We start from the raw sequence: 27,079 nt of genomic DNA, 5'->3' as shown, positions 1-27,079 counted from the left end.
CTGGTTCAAACCATGCGGAAGAGGGTACTCGGCTGATCTTGCCAATAACCCAACACCGGCCTCCATCACCAAAGCTTCTCTAGTCCGCTTAAGTAGCGAGGATCAATTTCAATTTTGCCGCTTTTATGCACGCTTTCTATTAGAATTTAAATAAAAAACAGTTGATTTCTTCCTAAAACGGGATAGGGTGAACTTTTTGCTGATCAGGTATTGAGAAAGGCGTACCCGAAATATGCATTTGCAAAAATAAATCCCGCTCTAGGAAGAAATCAACTGTTTTTTATTTAGATTCTAGGGAGGATGGTCCAAGTGTTAAGTAAAATGCGGCGTATGCTGAGATTGTGGTAACTCGGAAGGCAACGGAGCCTTTTTCACCTTACAAACACTATCTCTCTCGAAACGTCTCACCACAGGGTCTCTCTGTACAGGACAATGGTCTTGCCAGTCCTCATGTATTCCTGATGGCGTAGGGCAGGACGGCAGACAGCTACTAGAGATATTAAATAGGTGGACCTTGGCGCAAAATCAGCATGTCTGTAGTACCTTATTAAGGCAAGCCTAGACCGGAAACCGATTGTTTCGACACTAATGATGATGATTCCCATATTCGAGGCTCCACACTTTGCAATGAGTCTATAGAATAAAATGAACCTGGGTGCTCCACGAATGATATTATCTTTCTTTCTTAATGAATTATATGACATTTCAAGCATATCATCTTAATATTACGAAGGAATTATGAAGGATTATTGAAGAATGGAAACCGAGGAATTGATCGGAGAAGCGGAAGACGAAGCCAAACATTCTGGAAGCTCAGTTGAAGATGTCGGCACAATGAGGATTAAATTAAAGTTTGCTTTCAAAGGCTAGGACGAAATATAAGAAGCAATGTTCATAATTTCAAAGGATTTCAAACATTCAAAAAACATTCCCATTCACAATAGTGTTTGTCGCTTGACAACTCTTCCTTGCATGGTTCAATATTTGTCAAATGTTTACAAACCTCTCGGCAAAATGTCACTTGCCTAGTACAGTAAATACTCCCTAGTTATTTAACTATTCTTAACCATTTTCAATTTTTTACTTAAACAAAATGAGTGACTTTCAGTTCGAATTCATAAATCCCACAGTGGAAGCCGCAGAAAACGACGTTTCCGTGAAAAAGGAACCTCTAATTAAATGTGAACTCGAAGAGCTAAATGATCAAATGAAATGCGGCGAAATATTTGCAGTTTTCAGTGGAAATTTCGTGTTGATCTGCGGATTTTGCCAAGGAAAATTCGAAAATATGCTAGACTTTGGAGCACACATCAAACAAAAGCACGAGGAGGACATGCAAGTAATAGATGAATATCTGAAATCAAAACTAGAAGTTAACACAAGTGTGGGAAAGATTGAAGTTGATGTCATCTCTGATGAGCGGGAAGAGTCCTTACACTCTTTTGGAGATGGCTTAGAGCCTAAATCTGATGTCGAGTCAGACGGAGAAGGGACCAGAAGTAATACAAACGAAGCGGGTGAACAGGAAAAGTATACTTGTGACGCCTGCGGTGAGTCTTACAGTTCAAAGGCCGACCTGCAAACCCATCACAAAGTTGAATGCAAACGGAACTCGCCAGAAATCGCCGACAATGCTAACGAAACACAGCTTAAAATCACTAGTCATACAAAACGACAAAGGAAGCGGAAGCATAAAGATTTAGCAACGCAGGATGAGCAACCCATTGATGGCAAGGATGAAATGCAAGACGAACAATCATCAGCAGAAGATCATACCGTCCACAAGGAGAACAAATCAAAGGCAAACCGTTCGGCGACTAAGAAGCAGTTCCCTTGCGAGTCCTGCGAGCGAGTATTCAAATCTAAACAATCCCTCTCCTATCATGTCGGTCGAGAACATAGCGACACCACACTTGCGCCAGAACCAAATCCAGACGATCCCCAATCACTGCGGTGCAAATATTGCAATCAAGAGTTCAACACAAAGGAGGAATGCTCGGAACACGAAAGTACTCATAGCGGAGAAAAACCTTACATTTGTTGGTACTGTAACCTGACATTTAAAACAAGCAGCGGCCGAAAGCGACACATTCGGATTCACACGGGCGAACGACCCTTCCAATGCAATGAATGTCCTAAAGGTTTTGACAACAAGGACCAACTCGAATCTCACATTCGTAAACACAAAAACCCTCGCAAATTTACATGTCAAACGTGTGGCGAGTCGTTCTTTCGGAGGTTCCAGTTGGGCTTACATGAGCAGCGCCGACATACTGGTTTTCGTCCGCTGGTTTGTGAGGATTGCGGCAAGAGTTTTGTAACGATGGGCGAGCTGACGCAGCATAGGATACGGCATTCGGATGTGAAAGATTGGAAGTGTGAGGTATGCGGGAAATGCTTTTACTCCAAATGGGCCTTGAAAGATCACATGGCCGGTCACTCGGATGAGAAGCCGTTCGGCTGTGAAGTATGCGGTCGATGGTTCTCCAGACCCAAAGCACTCAAGAAACATAAGAAACTGCACTCGGATGTTAAGGCGTATGTTTGTAATATTTGCGGCAAGGCATATGCACAGGATTCGGGACTGTATGCGCATAAGAAAACGCATGGTATTAGAAGTTCTCAATAAAGTAGTGTAAGATTTTTAAAAGTTCGCATTTTTACTCATGTTTTACCTTTAATTGTTACCTAACGCTTAATAGTGGACAATTCTTTTGTTATGTTATTCAACAGCGTGATACTAGCGCACTGGGGCTGTTGCAGTTGGTCATGGACAAAAATACTACAATCAGCGGTTTCCGCTTCAAGTGCATTGCTTGAATTTGTATGGTGGAAAGAATGCATCAGATATGTACGCCTTCGCATGCAGAAAAAAACCATCTAGGTGCCATCGACCCACCAATACATCAACAATATGCGTAGAACCAACTCTATTAGTATTTTTGGCCACGCGCGGCCAGGCAGCTAATTAGCTACATCGCACCATACCCAATTACACTTCAATTTGCTCCTCCTTTATGTAGGCTAGTGAATTCTTCTTCAGTACGAGTCTCTTGATCTAATTTTGGTTTTAGATTATTTTGTTGCCATCGCTACTAATCACTTGATAGCACTTTCACGCCAATAAAACTGGAGGGTTCAATTTAAAATAAGTTTAGGGATGCAAAGTGAGATATTCGCCGTTAGAGTACAAGGCCCTTTGCAATTGCCCAGCCAATTTGCACCTCTTCAATTTTCGAAACTTCTAAGGAACTGCACATGCGGGAGAAGTTTCTAGTCTAAATTAAAAATAGTGCCTTTTACTAACCACCTTCTGTCCGAACAGGCGTTACCATGCACCATAACCACTCTCCTTGTGTGTTGCGTTAGTGGTCTCTGGCACAGGGTTTACTTATATCCCAAAAGATGCGAACAACTTTTTTGTAATGAGCCGTTAAGCTTTGCAGTGGATTTTTGTCCAACAACTAATATGGTTTTTGCATTTGAGGCTATAACCGTGAATCAAGCCGGATTTGTCAAGAACTGCGGAACTACTGACGCAATACACGCTGCGCGGTTACTCATGGAAAAACACCGCGAGAAGCATCGCCCTCTTTACATTGCCTTTCTGGATCTAGAGAAAGCGTTTGACCGTGTACCACACGAACTCATCTGGTATGCTTTACGACAACATTTTGTGCCAGAAAAACTCGTGCGCTGGGTTCAATTGCTCTACCACGATCCGAAAAGTAAAGTTCGAAGTATGGCGGGTGTATCAAAACCGCTTCGTGTCTCTGTTGGAGTTCATCAAGGAAGTGCCGTCTCACCACTCCTCTTTGTCCTTGTACTGACACCGTCACACGGGATATCCAACGTCCAGCGCCCTACACACTGCTTTAGGCAGATGATGTTTTCCTAGCATCTGATAGCAAAAATGATCTCGAGCAACTTGTTCAAAAATGGAATGATCGCCTCATGCAACACGGTCTCAGATTGAATTTAAACAAAACTGAATTTTTGACGACCGATCCCCATGAAACAGGCACAATCACTGTCAGCGGCAGTGATCTGCCCAGAACTGAGCGATTTAAATACCTCGGGTCAACGCTATCAGCCAATGGAGAGCTGCGTTATGAAATTGCTTCACACATTAACGCAACCTGGATGAAGTGGGGTTCCACAACTGGTGTCCTTTGTGATCGACGTATCAACGAACGTCTCAAATCTAAAATTTACCGTAATGTCGTTCGTCCAGTCGCTCTCTATGGTTCTGAGTGTTGGCCGACCATAAAAGACAATGAACGGCGTCTTGCGGTGATAGTGACGAAGATGCTACGTTGGACTAGTGGCGTCACACGTTTAGATCACATCCGAAATGAGGATATTCGCGATCGTTATGGGGTTGCACCGATCGTGGAAAAGTTGCGAGAGAGGCGTCTTCGATGGTATGGTCACGCAATTCGTGCAAACGAGAATTCACTTGCCAAGATTGGTCTGAACATCGAAGTCGATGGTAAACGACCAAAAGGCAGACCTAAGTAACGGTGGCTTGATACGCTGGATGGGGATTTGAAAGCCTCGAGATTGCACCCAGATCAGGCATTCGATAGAGCCAACTGGCGAAGCCGATCACGACGAGCCGACCCCGCTGGTGAACTGGACAAAGGCTGAAGAAAAAGAAGATTTGAGGCTATAAAAGAAAATTCATCCATCATCGCCAGTAACAATATCATACAGAAGCAAGAAACCAAAGTAATTGCAGTATCGCATCGGCTCACTTAAGTTGAATTTTCATGAATTAGCGCTTGCAAATTATCTTTGACTTTGCAGTCGATGTTGGATATGGATCATCTTCAAAGGCCATATTTTCTTCATGAACACGAACGGACCAATTCTGCACTGTTGAACGTTTCCTAGACTTGAATTAATCAAATTCATAATTTTCCGGCCACTTTTTAAGGTTTTGTGTAAACACAAAACCTTATTAAAATCGGTTTACCGTCTGTCTGTCCGTCACACGCATTTTTCTCGGAAACGGTTACAGCGATTGACACCAAATTTGGTAAAAAGGTGAGAACTGTGAACGCTCACGCATACAGTGAGTTACATCCTCTTACGTCGAATTTAAGGGGGGGTTCCCATACATGCAAAAGGGAGGTGTAATTTTTTTTTTTCATCAAATATAGTCATGTGGGGTATCAAATTAAAGGTCTTAGTTAGTACTTTTCGAAAACGGTCTTAGTTTGGACATTTGTTGGAAAGGTGGGGAGTGCGGGGGGTTGAAAGTGACCATTCCTTTACGGGGGCCATTCTCAGAAACTACCCAACCGAAAAATCTGAAAAAAATCAGTGGGCTGCCACTGTATGGTGCCTAGGCTCCGAAATACCTTCCACACTGATATCTGCACAAATAAAGTTAATAATAGTATATTACTATAATATAATTTTTAGTAATTCGCTGCAAAACCCCCCTTAAGTTCATGCTAGGACCACGAAATTTCGCAACAATATAGGGTGTAACATAGAGCATGATGTTACCAAGTTTGGTGGAAATCGCACTATTGCTAACAAAGTTATAATACGTCAAAGTTGTCGCTTCTTTGCAAATTCAAGGCTATAAATGTCAATATCATCCGAAAGTGGATATTCTCACATAATATTGTATATGCATATATTACGTGCTACGTACTAAGAAATGCACAAAACCTTTCGTACCTGAAGCGTCCAGCTTCCGGTTTCCCGACTTGTTCTCACTTGAAATGTGAACAGAATATAATGCTTCAAATCACGGTTTTTCAAGACTTCGCTGGAAAATGTTCTTATATGCAACATGGTGGGTGACTGGGATGCCACGGTGGGCTCTCATAACACCTGGCAGACATGTAAATGGGCGAACACGATCTCTTTGTGGCTTTTTGCAGCTTGCACCACCTCAACACAGTCTGCTTTCGTAATCCAGCTGATTGGGAGAGAGGCATCCAGAAAAACTCGCCTGGGAATTTTATGTACTCAAAAGTACTCTTTTCCTCTGACGCAAGCCAAGTTATTGATCATGTCCTGAAGGGGCGCTTCAAGATCTATCTGGCTGCGGAAACCTGGGATCAGATCGAAGAACGGAAGGAACAGAAGGCTCTTATTTTTGCCGCGAATGGAATGTGATTGGTTTGAGCTCTGAGCATCGTAACAAAATGAAATTTTTTATTGCGCTAGTCATAGAGAAAATTTACGTCAAATAAAAATGGTTTCAGTATCGTATTCCGCATCTCGAAAGAATTTGCAGATGATCACCAAGTCTTTCATTGGACATTAACAATAGACCCCTCATCCACGATAACGAGCAACATTTCTTAACGGTATAACATCCGAAAGATCAAATGACAAACCACCGTAATAGGCGCCCTAAGCAACCTGGTTGCCATCCAAGCTGCAATTCATTTGCCATAGATCATGCAACCAAATTAGCAACTTTATTAATTTCTAAGATCTCGACAAGTAGCGATCGTGTGCTCGCTTTTCCCACCATCTTGTGGTGGTGGGGTAGTTTGAGTATCAACAACATGAAGATGGAAGCAAGTGGTAAGGAATCACAGAATTCGGCTTCACTCGTAATTTGAAAGAATCAAGCCGCAGCCGAGGCACCGATTTTGGTTTTGGAGGCTTCATCACATTTTTCCTCCATGAAGAAATTTATAGAAGATATACTCTTCACTTCAGTGGAAATGAAATTGCACTTAATGTCTATAGCACGGTCAGTCACAAAAGAGTGTAATGCGACTCCGATAATGAGAGGTACTGGAAACCTGACTACGGTCAATCTGTCAGTGACACTGGTACCTAATTCTTTCAGAAAACTGGAGAAGAAAAGTCGATAGAAGGAATCCATGCAGTCTGGACACCGTGAACCTGGAAAGGCTCCCAGGCGACGCAGGGGAAGGTACTGCGAAACCCCTTGGGAATGACGACACGGACGTTGCTGCACGACGAAGTGTAGCAATATCCACAGAAATCGGGCGCAAGAAAGTGGAATTTTCGGCGGAAGACTGGTAAACCCGTTGAAACCCATATGCAGTAAGCTCTTCCATTAGCGGCGATTTTCACGTTAGACTATACTTATTTCTATAAACATAAAGGTTAGTGAAATGAACCTGCAATATCTACTGACAGAAAAGCTGCGAATGTTACAAGACAAGCCGTATATATTTCTGGTATAAGAGCCATGGATTCATCATCATCAACGGCGCAACAACCGGTATCCGGTCTAGGCCTGCCTTAATAAGGAACTCCAGACATCCCGGTTTTGCGTCGAGATCCACCAATTCGATATCCCCAAAAGCTGTCTGGCGTCCTGGTCCACGCCATCGCTCCACCTTAGGCAGGGTCTGCCTCGTCTTCTTTTCCTACCATAGATATTGCCCTTATAGACTTTCCGGGTGGGGTCATCTTCATCCATACGGATTAAGTGACTCGCCCACCGTAACCTATTGAGCCGGATTTTATCCACAACCGGACGGTCATGGTATCGCTCATAGATTTCGTCATTGTGTGGGCTACGGAATCGTCCATCCTCATGTAGGGGGCCAAAAATTCTTCGGAGGATTCTTCTCTCGAACGCGGCCAAGAGTTCGCAATTTTTCTTGCTAAGAACCCAAGTTTCCGAGGAATACATGAGGACTGGCAAGATCATAGTCTTGTACAGTAAGAGCTTTGACCCTATGGTGAGACGTTTCGAGCGGAACAGTCTTTGTAAGCTGAAATAGGCTCTGTTGGCTGACAACAACCGTGCGCGGATTTCATCATCGTAGTTGTTATCGGTTGTGATTTTCGACCCTAGATAGGAGAACTTGTCAACGGTCTCAAAGTTGTATTCCCCTATCCTTATTCTTGTTCGTGCTTGTGTTTGACCAGTGCGGTTTGATGTTGTTGGTTGATTCGTCTTCGGTGCTGACGTTGCCACCATATATTTTGTCTTGCCTTCATTGATGTGCAGCCCAAAATCTCGCGCCGCCTGCTCGATCTGGATGAAGGCAGTTTGTACGTCTCGGGTGGTTCTTCCCATGATGTCGATATCGTCAGCATAGGCCAGTAGTTGGGTGGACTTGAAGAGGATCGTACCTCTTGCATTCACCTCTGCATCACGGATCACTTTCTCGAGGGCCAGGTTAAAGAGGACGCATGATAGTGCATCCCCTTGTCGTAGACCGTTGTTGATGTCGAATGGTCTTGAGAGTGATCCTGCTGCTTTTATCTGGCCTCGCACATTGGTCAGGGTCAGCCTAGTCAGTCTTATTAATTTCGTCGGGATACCGAATTCTCTCATGGCCGTGTACAGTTTTACCCTGGCTATGCTATCATAGGCGGCTTTAAAGTCGATGAACAGATGGTGCAGCTGTTGTCCATATTCCAACAGTTTTTCCATCGCCTGCCGCAGAAAGAAAATCTGATCTGTTGCTGATTTGCCTGGAGTGAAGCCTCTTTGGTATGGGCCAATGATGTTCTGAGCGTATGGGGCTATCCGGCCTAGCAAGATAGTGGAGAATATCTTATAGATGGTACTCAGCAACGTAATACTCTATAATTGCTGCACTGTGTGATATCTCCCTTTTTATGTATGAGACAGATTATGCCTCGTTGCCAATCGTCAGGCATTGATTCGCTGTCCCATACCTTGAGCACAAGTTGATGAACCACTTGGTGTAACTGATCGCCTCCATATTTAACCAATTCGGCTGTAATTCCATCGGCTCCTGGCGACTTATGATTTTTTAGCCGATGAATTGCACGGACTGTTTCTCCTAAACTTGGTGGTGGCAGTATTTGTCCGTCGTCTTCAGTTGGCGGGACCTCCAACTCGCCGATGTTCTGGTTGTTCAGTAGCTCATCAAAGTACTCAACCCATCGCTCTAATATGCCCATTCTGTCGGAAATCAGATTTCCCTCTTTGTCTCGGCAGGATGAGCATCGAGGTGTATAAGGCTTCATCCTGCTGACTTGTTGGTAAAACTTCCGCGCCTGGTGCGGTTGCTCCCTGTACTTTTCTAGTTCACAGACTTGTTGGTTCTCCCAGGCTTCCTTTTTCCGTCTGTGAAGTCGCTTCTCCGCTCGACGGAGTTCGTGATAAGTCTTTGCGCGTATCCGCGTTCTTTGAGAATGCAACATTACTCGGTATGCGGCATTCTTCCGTTCCGTTGCTAGCTTACATTCATCGTCAAACCAGCCGTTCCGACTCCTTTTGCGGCTGGGGCCAAGTATATTTGTGGCCGTATCCATGATAACGTTCTTCAGGTGGTTGTGAAGATCATTAGTTGATGCTTCATCTCCAGGTCCTCTATTGACTGCGGTTATTGCGGCATCCATTTCCCTCTTATAGGTGTCGCGGAGGGTTGTGTTGTGAATGGCTTCAGTGTTCACTCTCACCTGATTGTCAGAGGAGATTCTAGGTGGTATTGTTATTCGAGCTCGGAGCACCATGCCAACGAGATAGTGATCCGAGTCTATATTGGCCCCCCTATATGTTCTGACATTCATCAAGGCTGAGAGGTGGCGGCGTTCGATCAACACGTGGTCAATTTGGTTGAAAGTGGTCCCGTCTGGAGAGGCCCACGTATGTTTGTGGACCGCTTTCCGCGCAAACCAGGTACTTCCAACAACCATTTCGTGTGACCCTGCTAATTGAATAGTCCGCAGTCCGTTATCATTTGTTTTTTCGTGTAAGCTATGGGAGCCAACGTATCGCCTGAATACGGGCTCCTTCCCTACTTGGCTGTTAAAATCCCCAAGTATGATTTTAATATCATATCTGGGACAGGCTTCGAGGGTTCTTTCTACTGCCTCGTAGAAGGTATCCTTCTCTGACTCTGCAGTCTCCTCTGTAGGGGCGTGAACGTTTATGAGGCTTATATTTCTAAACTTGCCTCGCAAGCGCAGAGTGCATAGCCGTTCGCTTATGCTTTCAAAGCCGATAACAGCAGGTTTCATTTTTTGGCTGACTAAGAAACCTACTCCGAGCACATAGTTTACTGGATGACCGCTATAATATATGGTGTAGTGGCTCTTCTCCAGGAAACCGGTCCCTGTCCATCGCATCTCTTGCAATGCTGTTACATCAGCCCTATATTGGGGCAGGGTATCGGCTAGCTGCTTATCAGCTTCATCTCTGTACAGAGAGCGCACGTTCCATGAGAAAATGCGCAAATCGTTGTTCCTTTGTCGTTGCCGGGTCCGTCGTTTTAAAATCCGTCCTATCCGAGGCTCCTGTTGTGGCTTCGTAACAGGTTGTTTTCCGTGTAGGGTTGTCAGCCCTAGCCATGGATTCGCTTTAAGAAAATCTATGGTATTGGATCAGTGAAAGGGACTAGGATCATCTTCGATGAGAGATCCTCAAGACCTGCGTCTTGATGTAATATAAAGACTGACCCCTAGGAAAACGAAATGGAGAAAATTCAATGAACTTCATTGCAACAAAGTACAACTCCCTAGGCGACTAAGGACTCCTTTGGAGATAGAAGGTCAGTTACAAATTCTGATAATACACTTTTAGAGTGCTTTGAAAAGACTTGACCTATTACCCGAGGCAAAAGTGATTTTCTGGTATAACCGGAAACTGCAAAAACTTTGGGAAAACAATCAGACTTCTGAATCGTGCTTGTAAAAGCAAAAAGAATAAAAACTGATTAAACTTTAGAATTCACAGCGTGAATATAAGAGGTTCGGAAAATGATCGGAGCGAGACTTCTTTAGAACATACTTCGAAAAGCTGGAAAACGAAGAAGAGACTCCGATAATGTTTGGAGTCCTTAAAAGGCATGAGTCGGCCAAGTTGGACTTTCTTAGGAAAATGGATGGAATATTCACGAGCTCCAGAGTTGAGTCTGTACAGATTCTCTTGGAAATACACCATCCGGGGAAACAGGCGGCAGAAGTGAAAGGAAGAGAATTGGCGATTTTTGCACACCTTTCAACACGAAAGTGCTACCAGGGAATTGAAACACTGGGAGAGCGGTAGATACCCATGAAAAAGCTAGAGGTACCATAATTGGGTTCCCTTCTCTCTCCATTAACGTTGACCAAGCATCCAACACCTATATAATTTTATCTGATCTTCCCTGTTACCTCCCCTCCTCTCCTAAGTTTACCATTGAAGTCCACAAAAAACTTCGTCAAAAACACACTGCGAGAAAGAAGTTCCTGTCTTTTAGAACATTTTCAAAACTATACGTTCCTCGGCCAAATCCTCAATTTTAACGAATATCTGACCAGTGTTGAAGACACGCAAGCGCGGAAACCTCAAACCTTTCTGGCCTCACATTCACAACTCCCGCTATCCTCTCTGTTCATTAAATTCTTTGGTTCCTCAGCTAACTCCCCCCAACTGCTTTCCCTCAGTCTATCTTCCCTCTCTTTCCTCCCGCTAGTGGATGTAGTCTGCCCCACATCGCTTACCATTCCCCGTCTTACTCCTTTCCTTGTCGTGTACCTCATTGGTAAACTTGATGACAATGTCGTCCCTGGCTACCACGGTCTTACAAATCTTTTTGCTTAAAACTGGTCAGTCCATCTCCCTTCCCCTATCCCTTATTTTCAACAAAAGCCTTGAAGATAATCATTTTCTCGGCTTGTGGAAAGAGGCTCTCATATTCCCCAGGCTTTGCAGAAATTACAACGCACAACAGCTTGGTCCTTTTAACTTCTCTTCTTTAAGTAGTTTTAAGCATAGGATCTTATTATTGCTTTTTCTTCCTCCTGAGGACAATAAATAATGGAGTTTACTCTGTTTATTGTCCGTTAAATAAATAAATAATGTCCGCTAAATCCTTAAAAGCACTTGACATGGATGGCATCTATCCAGCGAAGTTAAAGTAGAGTATAAAGCACTTAGAGGGAATTCTAGGAAACATTTTTTTTAGCAAGTCTTACTCTGGTCTACGTGCCTACTTCTGGGAAAGATGACTATCCAAACCCAAAGAACTTCAGACAGATCAACTTAGGTTGAGCGTCACATTCGCAGCAAGGCACTAAGATGTGTGTGAGTCTCGTCTTCGCACTTTCGCTTCAAAGATAGGAGAACACAACTCTAAATGGCGAGTACGCGATTGGGTGAGCAGGGACCTTTGATTGTGCGCCTTTCCAAAAGCGTTGGGATGCTGCCAGAAAGCATGATGTTGATGAAACTTTAATTAAATGGATCTATGGTAGGATCCCAAGGATGCTATTGCCATTCTTGTGGAGTATGTCAATCGACTCAGTGCTCTGCGAACAGGAAAATCTGCCAATACACACTGAAGCTTATGCGGTTGAAATGGCTGGGCTAGTTGTTGGTTGGGATCTCAACGATGCGTAGAAATATACACCGCACCGTTAATTTGATTGACAGATAGTGGCTTAGGAAACGCAGAGACCTATCACGAACTCCGGCGAGCGGAGAAGCGACTTCGCAGATGGAAAAAGGAAGCCTGGGAGAACCAACAGGTATGTGAACTCAAAAAGTACAGGGAGCAACCGCACCAGGCGCGGAAGTTTTACCGACAAGTCAGCAGAATGAAGCCTTGCACACCTCGATGTTCATCCTACCGAGACGAAGAGGGAAATCTGATTTCCGACAGAATGGTAATATTGGAGCGATGGGTTGAGTACTTTGATTAGCTACTGAACAACCAGAACATCGGCGAGTTGGAAGTCCCGCCAACTGAAGACGGACAAATACTGAGACTACCATGTATAGGAGAAACAGTCCGTACGATTCAGTGGCTAAAAAATCATAAGTCGCCAGGAGCCGATGGAATTACAGCCGAATTGGTTGGTATAGCCCCATACGCCCAGAACATCATTGGCCATACTAAAGAGGCTTCACTCCAGACAAATCAGCAACAGATCAGATTTTCTCTTTGCGGCAAGCCATGGAAAAGCTGTTGGAATATGGACACCAATTGCACCATCTATTCATCGACTTTAAAGCCGCCTATGATAGCATAGCCAGGATAAAACTGTACACGGCCATGAGAGAACTCGAGAATAAGACTGACTAGGCTGACCCTGACCAATGTGCGACGCCAGAAAAAAGCAGCAAGATCACTCTCAAGACCATTTGACATCAACAACAGTCTACGACAAGGGGATGTCCTATCAGGCGTCCTCTTTAACATGGCCCTGGAGAAAGTAATCCCTGATGCTGAGGTAAATGCAAGAAGTACGATCCTCCGAAAACCAACCAACCAACAACATCAAATCGCACTGGTCAAACGGGAAGAATAAAGATAGGAGAATACAACTTTGAGACCGTTGATAATTACTCCTATCTAGGGTTGAAAATCACAACCGATAACAGCTACGATGATGAAATCCGCGGACGATTGTGGCAGCCAACAGAGACTATTTCAGCTTACAAAAACTGTTCCGCTCGAAACGTCTCACCATAGGGTCAAAGTTCTTACTATGCAAGACAATGATCTTGCCAGTCCTCATATAATCCTTGGAGACTTGAGTTCTTAGCAAGAAGAATTTTTGGCCTCCTACATGAGGATGGACGGTTCCGTAGCCTACACAATGACGAAATTTATGAGCGATACCATGACCGTCAGGTTGTGGATAAAATCCGGCTCAATAGGTTATGGTGGGCGGGTCACTTAATCCGTATGGATGAGGATGACCCAGCCCGGAAAGTCTATAAGGGCAATATCTATGGTAGAAAAAGAAGACGAGGCAGACCTTGCCTGAGATGGAACGATGGCGTAGGTCGGGACGCCAGACAGCTTTTATGTATATCGAATTGGTGGACTTCAACACAAAACCGGGGTGTCTGGATTTCCTTAAGGCAGGCGTAGACCGGATACCGGTTGTTGGAAAGGTAAGGGCCGTTCATTTTGTTAGAATATTATAAAAAATCCAATTAAATAATACGTTGGAGGATGCAAATTTGTAGGAATTATCGTCGCAAATAAATGCGTGTCCATATGCCCCACACAGAATTTCAAGCAGAACATTCTGTTGCTAGTTGAAAGAAAAAATGAGATGAAAATCTATTCTACTCACTAAAGCGTTCGATTCTACATTCAAGTAATCCAGTCCACTCCTTTGTATATAGCACACCTAACTAAAAATGTTTAAAGACATAAACGCGAGAATACAACATGGAAAGCTGAAATAAATCCTAAGAAATCCGCACCAGACACCACAAAGGCTAAACAAAAACACTGAATTGCGCCAACTTCCTGCCTTAAAACCGTTCTCCCCACTGCTCAAGTAAATTCCAATTTAACCGCAGATGATCAACCACCTACAAGCTTTACCGTGAATGCACATTCCGTTTCACTCACAAAAGAGTTGTCAAACCGGACGAAAACAATTATCCTAACGTCATGGAAAGTGAGTTTTGAAACAAATTCCCTTGCAAAACGGCGCTTAATTGCAATGGACTCGAGCAATTTTGAATTCGTTAAAACCGACGCGCAAGACGTCAACATAAAAAATGAGCCATTCGATGAAATGCTGGCACCTGAAGTGAAATTATTCACAGACAGTGGCGACGTTGGCAAGTCGAAATGTGGCGAGATTTTCACATTAAACAGTGGAAATTTCGTTCTGATATGTGCATTCTGCAATGCCGAATTCGAGAATATGCGATCGTTTGGCTCACACGTGCGGGATAAGCACGAAGGAAGATGTGCAGAAATGGTAGCAATGGACATATCGGCATTGACCCCAACAGCGACAACGACGGCCATCAAACATCCGCCGCAAGAGGTCGAGAAAGATAGCATTGACAACATACTCGGTGGCCATTTCGATGCTCAGGATCTCGAATTACCAACTAAGAAGGAATCTAGCGAACAAGAGAATGTAAAAGCGACGGAGGGGGAAGAAGTGGCGCAGACTTTCGATGAGGACGACAATATTGGGGACAACGACGGGGACGATGAGAGCTTCAAAGTGCCGTCTGAAGCCAGCTGTTCGGAATTTAGTGAAATCGAAGAGGACAGTAAAGCAGGAAAAGGGACTGGATCCTTGAAATGTGACTCATGCAATAGGAAATATAAAAACAAAAGGACTTTATACAGACATCAGAAAACTACAGGGTGTACGCAGGACGATAAGCCGGCCGACCCGGAGTTGTTCTGCGTGCCGTGCAACAGGCAGCTCAAGACGAAAAAAACATTTGCCAGGCATAAAAAGGCCCACGAGAACCGGATAAAGAAGGAACTAGACGAGAACTCTGGAGTGGAGGAAGGGAACTCGGCCAAATCCAAATCGGACACAGTCCAAGATCCCTCGTTGTTCTGCGAGTTTTGCAATCGTTACTTCAAGACGAGGTCAAATCTTCGAACACACGCCGAAAGACACGACACCATACCCATTGCACTGCAAGGCGATCCTGAGTTCCTGAAGTGCAAATTCTGTGATGAACCGTGTCCTGATTATGCCGCCCGCAAAACTCATGAATCCACCCACTCGGGAGACCATCCGTACATATGTAAGATATGCCAGAAGACGTTCGCCACCATCTATAAGAAAAACATCCATGTCGCCCTTCACACCGGCGAACGGCCACACCAATGCCCGCAGTGCCCCAATGCTTACCTTACCAAGCGTGACGTTCTCCGACATATCACCTATCGGCACCTGAACGTGCGGCGATTCAAGTGCGACCTCTGTGACAAGAGTTGCTACCGCAAAACCGAACTTGCAATTCACATGCGTCGCCACACCGGTGAGAAACCGTACGTGTGCGAAGATTGCGGCAACAGCTTTGCTGCACTCAGTCAACTGAAGAGCCATCAGTTGCGGCACACACAAACGAAGAACTTCAAATGCGACCAGTGCGGTCGTTTCTTCTATTCGAGTACGAGTCTCAAGGATCATCAGGCATCACACTCGGACGCCAAACCGTTCGGATGCGACGTGTGTGGCAGGAGGTTCCCACGGGCGAAGGCGTTGAAAAAGCACAAGAAGCTGCATTCGGACGTGAAGGCGTATGTTTGCAATATTTGCGGGAAGGCATACGCACAAGACTCGGGATTATATGCTCATAAAAAATCACATGGTCTGTTCTCAAATCCTCAAGGTAATAATTTTTGTTAAGTTCTCGCTAACACAATGTTAATGGTTATAAGATTGGGAGCTACTAATATAAAATCCAATTTGACACTGAGTTGCGTTGTGAGTTATTAATTGCATTCATATGAGGTGGAGGATTTTTTCATTTTTTTTCTCATGATGGATTCTTTCTTTATTTCCGAGTTGTATTTCATATTGGTTAGGTTTAGAGAACTAATAGTGTTCGTTTGGTAATGAGGTCGACTGGCCAGAATCGAGTACATCACTTGCTTCGATCGTAAACCTGGTCGGGTGATATTTCATAAAACAAGTGAAAGGGTGGGAAAATTGGTATCCTATTAGACTTGTTATTATTTTTCTGGGAACGGCGGTCCTTACCGTATGCTACCCTACCAGGGAAGCAAGAATCGCTTCTTGCCTGGCAGCCCAACCTTGTCGACCATGTTTCATGCCAACTTTTTGATGGCCCCTTTTGAGCTAAAATCATCTTGGAACGCATCAATGGACACTTAAAACGCTTGACCAACGCTTTAAATCCTCATGTACTGATTATATTAACACTGTCTAAAATTTAAACTTTAAATCACTGGGGATCAGTATGCGGGGTTTGGGTCACCGCTCCACCTGCTCTTCAAGCTTCCGGCAAGCTGTCGACTGTCTGAACAGGGAGTGTATTTTCAATATTCTCCGCATGAGGGACATTGCCGAGAAACCAATATGTACAATCAGAGCCACATACGACGGCGCGTATCATTTCGCGCGTGTTTTATCGAGGCTGAATCTCAGAAGAATTTGAAATAGAAAATGGAGTCCGTCAGGGTAGCATCTTGTCGTCAATAGTTTTTCTTTTCCTTATTGATGGCGATTTTCATGCTGCTTTGACAGTAGAGGGGTACCAATGGATTACGTCATTTTTTCTCGAATGTCTCGGCTATGCTGATGACATCTGTTTGTTCTTTTTTTCTGTCACCGAGTGCCAAATGGCCGAATGGCACCAGATATGAAAAAGAAGGCAAGCAGAGGGACTAAAGATAAACACCAACAAAAGTGAAGTTTTCAGTAGGCCTGTACATATTTGCTTCAATGGGCAGAGCATCGAAGCCGTCGATTAATTTGTATATCTAGGAAAGTTGTTTCTACGACCGGCGACACTAAATTTGATGTCGCCCGACGCATTAACAGCGCTAAATCGCTCTTTTGTCCAAAATTTCGAAATGCGACTACCTCAACACTATCATCACGAGACTGTTCCCCATCAATATATGAGAATAGTACATGGAAAATGACTGCCACTGTTATTCAAACGCTTCAAATTTTCATGTGATCTTCTTCGCCGTGCGAGTCAAATACCTGTAATCGTATTAAACAGAAAGCGGAAATAGAAAGTACATATGAAGGAAGGGCGACGTGCGGGTCGCCCTAATACTCCGTGGCGTAGAACGGCCGGCATATTAAAAAATGTGACAAAGAGGTCCTAAATAGTATTTTTTTATGAACGTACTTATGTTCAAGTAAAAAAGTAAGAATCACATAGGCAAAATTTCACTCTTAGTATTTTTTTTTGAGAATGATGGGGTCCTAAGTCCGCATCAACTTAATGCTGGATCGAACCAAATGGAGAGCAACTTACTCTCTCTTTCCTGGTCCACGGACCCTCGCTTAGGGCTTGCACCAAAACTTTAAAAAAATATCAAGCGATGACGATTTTACGGTTTCTTACCAGGGCAGAGGCAAATCGGCAGACGCTGCCTCACCTCTGCCCTGGGAGCAGCGGGCAAGCTATGGTCAATAAGGCGGATTTGCGCTCAATCTAGTTCGTAGTCATGTCGTGTTCTACGAATTATATAAAGGAGCACGCAACATCTGCGAGCCGCTACGATCACGCTGTTCCCAGGGTAGAGGTGAGGCAGCGTCTGATGTCTGGTAAGAAGCGGTAAAGCCGTCATCGCTTGACATTTTTTCCACTCCTAGCTTCCCACAATGCTTTCCGGAAATGATTTTTGAGATGTGCCATATAAGGTTAAGGCTTACCGATTTTGAACGCATATAGAGTCCGCTTTGATGCTGCATTTATGTTGCAAGTTTTAAGCTCCACAATGACTCATCACCAAAACCCAAACAGGCTGTATTTACTTTTACCAGACCATAGAACTGAATACCAAAAGTTTAAGATTTTTATAGCACACTGTCTCCTCGATTACTTTCGGAGATGAATGACTTTCGGCAAATACGAAGAAATAAACAAGTAACAAGTAGTCTGAGGCTCATAGCAGTGATGCAAACATGGAATTCAATAATTTGGTATTAGTGAGTTATTATCGATCCTGAAGGCGGTGATTTTATTCATTTAGTTCTGCGCCATCTAGACTTCATAATTATTTTTGCAAGATGGAATATAAGTGTATATTTAAAGATTTCTATGTTTTAAATGTAAAATTCGTTTGGGTAGTCTTTCATAAAGTTAGTTTTGTAAGCAGCTATTTTTTAAGGTTTTGTGTGAAACAACCTTATTAGAATCGATTCGATGTCTGTCTGTCACACCCGATCTTTTCGGAAACGGCTGGACCGATTGTCACGAAAATCTGTGAGAGCGTGTAGTCTGATGTTCCCTTTAAATATAACAAGTGGTGCCATTTTGTGTTAAGTTTAAGGGGGGCTCCCCATACATGTGAATGGGGGGTGCAATTTGTTTTTACAGAATGTGGCCATGTGGGGTATCAAATGAAAGGGCTCAACTATTACTTTTCGAAACTGGTCCCATATTTGATTTCGGATAAAACGTAGGGGTGTGAAGACTCAAAATATGATCCTCAAAAGTGTAACAGATCACGTTCTCAGAACCTATCCAACCGAAAAATCTGAAGAAAATCACGGTGGTGTATCTAATCGAAATCTAGGCCCCAATACACATCCCGTTCCGATATCTACATGAATAAAGTTAATAATTGTTTATAAAAAATATAGAAATTAAGGCTGGAGCTCCCTTAAGTTCATGCATTTTTATAAAGGACGAAATAAGGTACAATTTGGTCAAGTTTGCAGAAAATCTAGCTATTATTAACGAAACTTGGCAATTTGTTGTGAATTTCGTGCATTCTACAACGTGTATGACGTCATCATCCCATATTAATTCGTCAATACAACAACAAAGTGAGCTCACATGAATAGGGGGTCGCAAAGAAACATTTTAAGTTGTTGGGCAATTTGTATATCAATATTAATTATTCCAGACAGGCATATGGGTGTATGTAGGTATATATATGTACATGCTAATGAAGCTTGCGGATAGTTAATCAAGATAAATCTATTAGTACATTTAAACCGCGGTATTCAATATATGTACTATATATGTACATATGTATACTTTTGTGCATGAATAATAATAATAATAATCGTTGGCACAACAATCCATGTTGGATCAGGGCCTTGAAGTGTGTTAGAGCACTTCATTCAAGACCGTAACGATACACTAGGAGGCAATGTGGTCAGCATTGCGCTCGCCCGAGATTATTACCCTGATTTGACTCAGGTACTCATTCACAGCTGAGTCGACTGGTGTCCGACGTCAAATCACGATACAAATTCCACTGCCACCAGTGAGATTTGAACCGCGACCTTCCGTACGACAGCCTCGCGCTCTAACCACTCAGCTATTCGGACACACCACTTAAGGCCTTGGTCCTCCGAATGCACTACCTCCCTAAAGAATCGCTATATTCGGATCCGTCCAGCGTTTCCTTGGGTTTTCCATTGATTTTTGTCCTTCGGGTTTTTTTTAATTGATTCATAGGCCCATGTGCATGAAGTAAACCGGAAATATAAGTACGATCGATTTGTATATGCATGGATATGTACAGTATTCAGTAATAAGCAGTTTGTTTGTTTAGGGTGAGAATAATATCTATGTCTGTATATGTACCATGGAAAAATATGAAGGAATATGTTGGATTTGTAGCTATATACGGGTGGAAAAATATGAGTAGAAGTCTCTCACATAAGAGGAACACAAAACCTTGATACCCGAAGTGCGAGCTGTGGTCAGCATTGCGCTTGTTAAAGATTAATAAACCTAAATTGGCTCAAGCACTCATTCGTCGCTGAGTCGACTGGTATCCAACATCCAGTCACGATAACAAATCCCTCTGAACCGTGATCTTCGACTACGACGGCGCAACGCGCTAACCACTTGATGCATCCGGAATGAATGAATGAACGTTTTTTATATATCAGTTACAGATGGCGATCGAACTTATATCGTGATTTGACCATTGATTTTAATAGCAGCCGACTCAGCTGAGAATTAATACCTGAGTCAAATCAGGGTAATAATTTCGAGCGAGCGTAATGCTGACCACATTACCTCCTATAGGGTACTTTAATCCTGTAGTGTACCGTTACGGTTTTGCAATAAAGTGCTCTAACACACTTGAATGCCCTGATCCAATTGGATTGTTGTGTCAACGATTATTATTATTATGAAAATGAGGTTTCTCTCACTTCAATGTGTACTTTTTGACCCTTCACTCCCCTATTTTGCTACGGATGTCAAATCTGAGATCTGTCTCGTAAAGTACTAAACGAAACCTTTCATTTGATACATCATACGACTATATTCAGGAGAAATAAATTTTGCCCTCCCTCTTTGTTCGCTTGGCTTAAACCCCATGCAAAATAATCCTTGCACTGTATGTATTGGATTTCATATTCTCTATGCTTTCACCAAATTTTTCCTCAAGTGTATACTTGTTTGATAGGCGGACATATAATAAACAGTAAACTGATTTGAACAAGGCTTTGATTAACAGAGAACCCTAATAAGGGAGTATAAAAAGCAATCAAAAGCACAAAATGAAAAGCAGAAAGTTAAAGATTAAGCAAAAATTCAAAAGGGAGCTTGGTTTGATAGTGGTTTTAATAATGACGACAATAGTGCAGAATGTCTTTTTTTTTCAAAAACCGTGCGATCGTGTGTTGGTTTGGTTGACGAGCTATGCCCCACTTAGGGAACCAAGGCAACCATATAAATAGACAACTTTGCTTTTTTGGTCTGGACAAAAACTTGTTAACTCCACGCGTTCCCGTTCTCTGTATATAAATATTCGCTTCGACTGAATGCTAACACTATTTACAAAAAATTTATTCTATGCACATGTTCGTGTATTAAATTTGGTGTGCTGTACTTCCATTGTCATCAATTAATCAGTTAGTCGGAAAGGAAACGTCGCGTCCGTTAAAGGATTGTATTTTATAATTTGAATGTTATGAATAGTACGTGAAAACGATCATGTTTCAAAAGGGAAGTTTGGGTTTTCGCGTATCGTGTACGGCACTGCGCATGCAGACTCACTAGAATCGACTCCTGATAAATCTTTCGTATTATTGACACATGCAAATGTGGCTTTTGTACAGTAATTTTAAGGATAAATCCCACGCATACAGTGAATACTATAAATTTTCTTGTAGTCTAATTGGGGACTCCCCATATATGCAAAAGGGAATGTAAAATGTTTTTTTCGTAATGTTCCCGTGTGGCGTATCAAATCATAAGTTCCAAGAAGTACTCTCATAAAAACAGCCGTACACAAATCGGCAGGCCTGTTAGTTAATATTAGACTCTGATCGTGAAAGGCGTTGGGACGCAAATTTAAGACATTTTTGTATTTAAGCATTTATAAGAAATTCTCGTTCATCGCCTAGATGGTCTGTGGGGCGACTTCGGCAAGGTGCATTAACACACATACGTACCGGTTTGTCTGATCTTCTTTCCGGCTGGTCGAAACGTTTTTCAATCGATCAGCGGCCTCCTGAATAGTAAAAACTGACAGGCCAGCTGGATCGCGCACAGGACCCACCCACCCAACTACAGATTATTCAGGTGTAAGTGACAGACTGGATTGATCGTGTATGGAAAGCTTAAGCAGATTTACTGTCTGTCTGTCTTTTTTTCCTCGTTGGATGTTTGCTGTGAGACTGTTACTCACTAAAAGCACCTCCTCTTATTCTAAAGCATTGCGCTGCGGGGCTGGATGAATACTTAACTGCGACTCATTGTGATCCTCTTTGGAATTCTTCTTAGTGTCAAGCCTCCGTTAATTTCATCATGAACCCCACAATATTTTTGAGTGCACAGTAAACCTGGAGCAATGAAATACAACATTCTCCACATTTTTGGCAATGTTACCGCAACTTGGCAAGTATGGTGACACGTCATGACCAAGTCGATTTAAGTTTGAACGATAATCTCTATGCTCACTTAAAAACTGAGTTAGCTTATAGTTTAGTTTCCCATGGTAACTTCCAATTTGTCTTCCAATGTCCGGAACAATGCGGTATGTCGAACGACCATTTTGTGATCTTGCAATTCTGCGATAGATTCCCACCTTGCCAGTTGCCGTCGAACTGCGCTAGACTCCCTGATTGCACAGGCTTTATCATAGAGGCGCCGGCCTTCAATCGTTGGTTATAATACTGTTAGGAAAGCGTAGCGTATATACTTCATCGTACATAATTAACCATAGTAAAGAATCTAGGACAGAATCCTGTGGACCCGCGCAAATTATCGGGAATATTTTTCGCCCATCGTGCGAATCATAGGTTAGTCTTTTCTGCAGGAGAAATTCGAACATAATGCGTACAATGTTCTCATACATAATAATATTTCATTAGGGCTTCGATGATTTCTTTTCATTTTGCAGAATTGAACACATTTTTAAGGTTTTGGGTAAAATAGAACTTTATTAGAATCGATTCAATTTCTGTCTCTCTGTCACATCCGATATACTCGAGAGCGGCTGAGCCAATTATCACGAAATTTGATCTGTGAATCCCTTTACATACAACGGGTGGCATCATTTTGCACTGGATTTCAGGGAGGGGGGGTCTATTCACACATGCGAAAAGCGGGTGCACATTTTTTTCGCAGAATATGGTCATGTGAGGTATCAAATCCTATTTCTGATACTGGGTGACACATAGGGGGGAGAGAGGGGTCAAAACTTGCGATCCGAAAAATGCAACAAGACTCGTTCTCAGAGTCTATTGAAGCGAGAAGTCTGAAAAAATCACAATGGTGCATCCACACGAAATCTAGGCCCCAAAGTACATCCCTTTCCGATATTTGCTCAAATAAAGTTCATAATGATATGATGATATTAGAAATTTACCCTAAAATCCCTGATCCTGAAAATGCTAGTAGTACCATTAGGAGTAACAACATAAGATACAATTTTGGGGAGTTTGAAAAAAAATCAACTATTAGCGGAATTATGGAAGGTCAAAATTGGGTATTTCACGTGAATTTGCCGCAAGCTAAGACGTGTATGACGCCATAATCATATAAAGTTAACTGATATGAGCGACGACTGCAGATTTGGGTTTGGAATTACATATAGGAAGGAATATGTATTTTGAATTGGAGGTATGTACGAATGGGAAAACGTGCTCAGGAAATTTCTGAAATAAGATGAACAACAAAACTTTATATCCGAAGCGTCTACCTTCCGGTGTTCCGAGTTATTTATTTATAGGGTACCATTGCGCAGCATTTACCTTCTTGTATTGCAGTCCGAGCCGGAACGGTCACCATATTGATTGCCTCGATAGTTTTCTCTCACCTTGCGAAATCTCAATTGCTTGTCAAAAAGCCTCTTTTCTTTTCCGCAATAGCGAGCAGTCTGTTGTATAGTACTTGTTAAAATAGTTTGCCGATGGTATTGGCCAGACAATGGTTTAGTTCACTTTGAAATGAGTATCAGCGTTTGTAGTCATTAAAGCTTGTGTATACATACTAGGTGTTGTCGTGGCTACCCTCATCAGGACATTAATGAATAAAGCCAAGTGTGTATCACCCTGATGGCATAGTTATATATAATAGCTGTTACTTCCATATAAATCGTCAACAGGGCGTGTATCCGGACTGTTTAACACATGAAGAATATTCCCGATTAACTATGTAACAGCTATTATCAGAACGTTATATAATGTCGATAAATGATATTTGCTACATCGGGATAAGATGTCAGATGAATATAAAGTTCAAAACGGAGTCCGACAAGGCTGCTTCCTCTTACTAATATAATTTCTTTCCGTTAGGGTCACTTCCTTTATGCTGCTTTTGAGAGAGGACTGAGAAGGGATACTTACTCTCTCATCAACTCATGGACATTGACCTAACGGATTTGAATTTGGACTGTAGATAAAACAACAAAACCAGTTTTTTAGTTGGACAGTTTATCGTTTTATGACCCTACGCTGTTATATGGGGGCAACGCATGGAAAGTGACCACCACTGTTGTTCAGAAGCTTCCAGCTTTCGTTAACACCTGTCTTCGCCGTGTCATCAGTGTACTCTGCTCTAAGAAAATTCCGAACGAAAAGTTGGGTCGGTGGGCATAAATGATCACATCCTTCCCTCTCTCTCCTCTAAAAGAACTGCAATCCACGAGTTGGCGGAAAAAAACATCTGAAAAAGACTAACTTTGGACGCTTCCATGGACATCGCAAAAGCCTTCAACTATGCCTCGTCGCACCATGTCCAAAATAAAAATTGATCTTTCGTTGATTAGTTCCATATTTCACAAGCCTTCGGAACGGGCTCATAGTGAATAAAATTTACACGCCAATTTTAATTTGTGTGCATCGTCTGGTAACCTGGTCTAATGATGGCTATGCTATCTGGTTTTACATGGTGCCAAGACAGGTCTGAAGGGCAAAGAATTTACATAAGCGGTTGGAATAACTTCAACTCCAATCGCCAGGGGATCTTCATGGAGGAACCTAAGGCCACCAGAGTAGCATCCTTATTAGCCCTTAGGGAAACACTAGTAAGGCTTCGAACGGAGCGCTTTAGCTTTCACATATAGAAAACTGGGGTGATAAATCCTGTCATTTAAAGCTAAAGTCAGGAAGAAAAAGAGGCGGGCCTGCACTTCATATACTGCTGCCCGATTCGACTTGAAAGAAAGACACCCCGGAAGAGTCTTGTTAATAAAAAATATGTACACTCTCTGCTGTTAGTCGACCCTCTTGGATTCGCAAAAGTTTGCAAGTGACACATGCAGGAAATTGCGTGTCCCTTTGACTAGAGTAAATTCAATCAGTGCTGTTAATAAAGATTTTGTGAGGGACACTTCGGAAGCCTATCTGCTGTCGCGTAACCAATGAATTTGAACAGTAAAATACTTATCAATTCAAAACAAAATTTCAATTAGTTATTGTTCATTCGTCTCAGGTGCTAGCTCTTATTTCATAAACCAAGATATGATTCATAAAAATTTATACATATTCTGCATACGTTTATTTTCTATGTCTTTTTTTCTCATTTTATTTTCTTTTTCTTTTATAGGAACGCAGTTTACAGTTCCCCTCACGTAATTTATTATTTACGCTATTAAGTTTGGTGGTTATCATATTCATAGTTTATTACGAAAAGGAGCGACAAAATGTCTACGCTAACTTACTAACAACGGCCACGGGAAAGCCAATCGTTTAAGTGAATCGAATAAGTTGAGCTAAGAGTTATAAACGAGTAAGCATAGCCTATTTTCGAATTCTAAATTTTTATGGTTGTTTAAGGATTTTCGTTTTTACTATCGCGTGTACAGCAATAAAGATTTACTTTTTTGAAAGTAGTTTTATTTCATGGATTTGAAAATATAATTAGTGCAATTTATATTAGACTTTAAGAAATACATCATATAGTGATATGAGAGAGTTAAATTTTATATTACTTAATTTTTGCAGACAGAAAACTGCCACATTTTATGTTAAGAAGAATAAAACTATAGTTTTGCTAATATGTCTTGTTATATTTGTTTCATTATTGGTTTCAGCCAACAGAGCCTATTTCAGTTTACAAAAACTGTTCCGCTCGAAAGTCTCACCATAGGGTCAAAGCTCTTACTGTACAAGACGATGATTTTGCCAGTCCTCATGTATTCCTCGGAAACTTCGGTTCTTAGCAAGAAAAATTGCTAACTCTTGGCCGCGTTCGAGAGAAGAATCCTCCGAGGAATTTTTACCCTCCTACATGAGGATGGACGATTCCGTAGCCTACACAATGACGAAATTTATGAGCGATACCATGACCGTCCGGTCGTGGATAAAATCCGGCTCAATAGGCTACGGTGTGCGGGTCACTTAATTTGTATGGATGAGGATGATTCAATCCGGAAAGTCTATAAGAGCAATATCTATGGTAGAAAAAGAAGACGAGGCAGACCCTGCCTAAGATGGAGCGATGGCGTAGGCCAGGACGCCAGACAGCTTTTAGGGATATCGAATTGGTGGACCTCGGCGCAAAACCGGGATGTCTGGAGTTCCTTATTAAGGCAGGCCTAGACCGGATACCGGTTGTTGCGCCGTTGATGATGATGATGATCTCACCTACGGTGTTCGCAGGCTCTCGAGAATCTTAAAAGATTCTTCAGACGCAGAGTATCTGCGGACTTTTCGTTAAAGAAAACCTTACGAAGGTATCTGCGTCTAAGGTCTGAGGAATACATTGGATTGCAGGGCCGTCTCTTCCTCCTCCTTCCTCGGCTGCATATAGCCGAGACTACCACTCCCACTTCGCAGTAGTAGATTAAGAAGCAGTGCCACGTTAAAAGCCCGACTAGAAAACCCTAGTCCCACTTCTAAAAGAATAACAAAAATGTCGCTCTAAGGTCCCGGGTTTTTTTCGCATGCCAGCAGAAGTTAAAATCCTTATCCTTATCCTTGCAATTTCACCCCTCAGAGTAGACTTGCCATTGGCGGCCGGATACCGATAGCTAGTTCTTGCCACGATGTTCGAGTACTCTGGCACCCACATCAGTACTGATAAAGCTGCCCGACTGTCGGAACGGACGGTTGTACTTCATAGCTCTACGAACCGCTTCCATGGATTCGTAATGAGCTTTTCGATCACTTTCCTGACTGTCAAGCATACCGGTGGTCGGAATTGAGTCACCACCATAGGGCCGCCTTTGCTGATCAGCGCGAAACTCGCAATATTCAAGCGACAAAGAAAAATGCCCCTCTTCAGACAATCCTTGAATGTGCAAAGCAGTAAGTC

General features: G+C 42.7%; 1 protein-coding gene across 1 annotated transcript; it reads left to right on the top strand.

Moving 5' to 3' along the window:
* The first annotated feature begins 1,004 nt into the window (after positions 1 to 1,004).
* Positions 1,005 to 25,810, top strand: LOC119653525 (zinc finger protein 665-like). The gene is made up of 3 exons (XM_038058195.1): positions 1,005 to 2,618; positions 14,237 to 16,033; positions 25,370 to 25,810. The coding sequence occupies exons 1-3, from the start codon at positions 1,094 to 1,096 to the stop codon at positions 25,396 to 25,398; spliced, it is 3,351 nt and encodes a 1,116-aa protein (XP_037914123.1). The 5' UTR covers positions 1,005 to 1,093; the 3' UTR covers positions 25,399 to 25,810.
* Positions 25,811 to 27,079: the final 1,269 nt, after the last annotated feature.

This window comes from Hermetia illucens, chromosome 4 (assembly GCF_905115235.1).
Source record: "Hermetia illucens chromosome 4, iHerIll2.2.curated.20191125, whole genome shotgun sequence".
Taxonomy (NCBI): Eukaryota; Metazoa; Arthropoda; class Insecta; order Diptera; family Stratiomyidae; genus Hermetia; species Hermetia illucens.
This window is presented reverse-complemented; position numbering and strand designations above follow the sequence as displayed.